Below are 4,229 nucleotides of genomic sequence, written 5' to 3' on the forward strand. Positions count from 1 at the left end.
TTAAATAATGTTTAGGTTAGCCCCCCCCCCCCCCCCCCACGTGTCACAGCGTCATGTCTACGGACTTACCACGCTAGAAACCGGGTTTCGATACCCATGGTGAGCAGAGCACAGCCCATTGTGTAGCTTTGTGCTTAACTTCAAACAAACAAACTGTTTAAGTTAGTTTATCGTATAGTTGAATACCCAGTGGTTTTATTTGATAAATGATTCATGATTTTTTCAGTAGTTTCATTGTTATATTTTCTTGAACTGTCATGTTAAAACTGAAGCGATGTGAATAACATTTTCTATTAACAGGTAAATTGAAAGAAACTTTATTAATTTTTGTTAATTTCTAACAGCAAACTGGTGAGTGCTGTTCTATTCTGAAATTGTTCATTTCAAATATCTCACAAGCCAATCTTTACGACGTAAAAAACAGATTTCTCTAATCGAGCTGAAGAGATGCTGCTCACAAGTCATCTAACAAATAGTTTTACGTCGTTTCTACAGAAGCATTTCTGATTCTAGGCCACCACCAAAGAACTCCTCTTGACAACACCTATAGCTTGACAAAAGTGACATCTATGGGCTAAATAAAGAACTTTTGTCGTGAAGTTCGTTACAGTATTTTCTTGAAAGGAATCAGGAAATCCCAACGTTCAAAATGGCCGTAACGCTTGATCCCAACGCTTTCTTCCAATGGATGTCATGTTTTCAGAACTTTTCCGAGATCAACAATACAGTGTGTGAACCGTATATGCCCACGACTGATTACCAAGCTCCCTACTACGGTGACCAGATGGCCGAGTTCAGGGCTCGATACACCGAGTTTCATGGATACCTAAGTTTGACGGTTTGTACCTTTGGTATAATTACTAACATCTTAAACATCGTTGTACTAACAAGAAAAGACATGATGTCACCAACTAACACCATTCTGACAGGATTAGCAGTGGCGGATATGTTTGTCATGCTATCCTATGTGCCGTACAGTATTCATATGTACATAAGATCTCATCAGTTGGCTAACGAGAGATATTCCTTTTCCTGGGCAGTATTCACCCTGATACACGCTCACTTGACAGTGGTGTGTCACACAGTTTCCATCTGGTTGACAGTTACGCTTGCCATGTGGCGATTACTTTCCATAAGCTTCCCAACCAACAGCAAGAAATGGTGCTGCATGTTTCGTGCTAAATGTGCAATACTCTGTACGTACGTGTGCTGCCCTCTGTTCTGTGTACCTACCTATCTTACATTCACCATTCGGGAAGATGGCAGAGGCACAAATAAGTACACGGTGACCTTTAGCGATTCGGCGGTAAGGCACAATCACTTGCTAGAAAGGGTCAACTTCTGGATCTTTAGTGTTTTAATGAAACTTGTTCCATGCATTGCCCTCACTGGTTTGAGCCTAGCACTCGTCCGCGTTCTGTACGTTACTAACGTCCGAAAGCATCGACTTAAAAATAGGAATACCTCTTGCAAACCAACAACAGACAGAACAACAAAGATGTTACTAGTTGTACTTTTAGTTTTTCTGTTAACCGAGTTCCCAACAGGGATACTCGCCTTGCTCTGTGGCATTCTGGGAAAAGTTTTCTTTGTTAACGTTTACCACAACTTAGGGGAGGTGATGGACATCATGGCGCTGATTAACAGTGGTGTAAACTTTATCTTGTACTGTACCATGAGTCGCAAGTTTCGCCAAACTTTTGCTCGGATTTTTAAGCCTAATTTTCACCATACGTGGATTGCCATGCCAAAGGAACCGGCAACCCTGGCTACAAGTGTCTTGTAAAAAACAAAATTGAAAGATAAATTAACAGAAAACCGAATGTTATGAGTTGTTAAGCATGTCAAAACTACACATGCATGTTTTAATATCAAGTTTCTTCATGTGTTTTACGTATGTATTAGACACTTCCAATTTCGAAACCAATAAAAATAAAAGCAATAAAAATAGAGCCGAATTGTCCAGTCTTTAATGTTTCCTCATACTACACAGTATTCAGTATAACAAAAAATACAACACATTTGTTGATTGTTTAGCACAAAGTTAAACCAATGGGCTTACTGTGTTTTAGCCACCATGGGACAAACTATAACAAGAAAGAAACTGCCCTTTGTAATGGTTGTCACCAAATACAAATCTAGTCAATGAATACTAAAGCAACCATGCATTTTCTACATTTGAAACTCCGTAATTGCATCAGTATGAATGTTTAGCTCCATGAACAAAAATGAAAAAACAAGATCTATACATTTGTAGGTCAATGTTCGCTTCCAACTTTCCCCACGAGTCAGCTTACAGCGTAAGGATGTGTATAAGGTAGGCAGCAGAAATACCAATAAAAAAAAACAAAAAAAAACAGCTAAAAATGCAGTCTAAAAATATATATATTTTGAGGGGAAAGAAGGAAACTTTTTTTTGTATCTAATTTGGCTCAATACTTAGTCAGGATTAGTTGTGTTGGTATAGGTTAAACAAAAAATGTGATTTAAAATATTTAAATAAAACGTAGAATAGGATATTCTGTTAAGAGTGAAAACAGGAATTAAAAAACTATATTACTAAAATAACTTGGAACATATAACTATCCAATTGTGTTGTTTTAAATGGAAATTTGAAATATCATGATATTTACATACACGTATACCACTGCTTTATGTTCATTAAACAGTATCTCAAAGAAAGTTCTTCACTACAGTTCCTATAATTTTTACAATTTAAAATAAAATTCACTGAGGTTTCCAGATTTCCAAACGTTTGGTTGTTGTTAATCACTGAGCTACACAATGGACTGTGCTCTGCTCATCACAGGTATCTAAACCTGAATTTTACCGTCATAAAATTTACCACTGAACCATATTAATACACAGGCAAGTTAACAAATTTGAACTTATTTGTTGGTCATTTATAAATTCATAGTCAGACTTATTGTATATGAAATTGTCCTATGTTGACCTTTGCTACAAAACACAAACTAAAAGTCACAGTTTGAAGTTTAAAATTTCATCATTCTGTCTTTTCAAGTTGTACTGTTTGTATAATTATTGTTTTTGATCCAATATAGTAAATATATTGTCACAATAACAAACCAATATTATGGAACACAACACTTATTAAATCTTGATCTATTTTTTTTAAAAACACCCAAACCTTATCCTAAATAACATTTATTATATAGTACAAAAGTTGAACACCAAATCATCTGTAATATCAAAGTTAAATCAGTATTACTTCTTTAAATAAACATTATCTCAAACCACAAACACCACACTTTCTTCGACATCACTGTTCGCAATTAATTTTTGAAAGGATTAAAAACGTATGACTTTCTGATGTATTTATCGAGAAACTACTGAGATTGTGAGAATTACCTTTGTTTTTCTTCAACTACTACCATAAATCAAAGCATTTAATGATGTCTTTGGACAAATTGGAATAGTAAATCAGAAAAAGACCAAATTAATAGGGGTAATATTGTAAGTTCCTGTTTCATGGTCCGAGTTGAAAACAGGTGTTTTCTGTAAACTTAAAGCAGGATCTAAGAAAAAATATTAAATATACAGAAAACAAATTTAAATAGGTACTGGTATGGTTTCAGTGTGAGCACTAACTCATCGTTTAAGATTTTTTTTAGCAGGTGGAGTATTTAATTATTAAACATTGTCACACATTTAAAAAAATTGTTATAGTAAGTACTGATAAGATACAAAGCTTTATGAACTTTATCTAAAGATTAAGCAGTTTGCTTAAGGTCTCAAGCCCAGGTGGACATCGGAAGTTTTTAGCTGTAGTTGTGTTGGCTGTGCAATTAGCCTAACATGTGCCGTTGACTAGCCACTTTTGAACATAAACTTTTGGCTTAAACAGCTTTGTTGAATAACCCACCAGTTTCATCAGTAAGAAACCTGAGTGCATTGAGCTGATGTTCCAATTTGTTTTTAAAACAAGACCACAGTACATGAAGACGAGGATATTCCTACCACCCCTTATTTTCCCCTTTTAAGCATTGCTCTGACTCGTAATAATATGGAAGGAACAAACTTGTAAATATAATTTTGTAACAATACCTGAAGAATATGTATTTTAAATTTATTGAGAATTTCTACACATATAGCCTTAGAAAGGTAATATTTCAATTTCTGTATTATTTTTAAAAACTTTTTTTTTTTCAAGGTAAGAAAGAAAATTTGGTAGATTATTCCCAAAACTTTTAAAACAAGCCAAGAACCTC

At 34.8% G+C, this 4,229-nt stretch overlaps 1 protein-coding gene across 1 annotated transcript in view; it reads left to right on the plus strand.

The window, feature by feature from the left end:
* Positions 1–1,901, plus strand: part of LOC106467605 (sex peptide receptor-like) — a 13,725-nt gene extending 11,824 nt beyond the window's left edge. The window contains exon 2 of the mRNA XM_013927969.2: positions 514–1,901. Within this exon, the coding sequence (XP_013783423.2) occupies positions 650–1,786 (1,137 nt within the window). The 5' untranslated portion in view covers positions 514–649 and the 3' untranslated portion in view covers positions 1,787–1,901. The remainder of the gene's footprint in view (positions 1–513) is intronic.
* The last annotated feature ends 2,328 nt before the right edge of the window (positions 1,902–4,229 follow it).

This window comes from Limulus polyphemus, unplaced genomic scaffold (genome assembly GCF_000517525.1).
Source record: "Limulus polyphemus unplaced genomic scaffold, Limulus_polyphemus-2.1.2 Scaffold2676, whole genome shotgun sequence".
Classification (NCBI taxonomy): domain Eukaryota; kingdom Metazoa; phylum Arthropoda; class Merostomata; order Xiphosura; family Limulidae; genus Limulus; species Limulus polyphemus.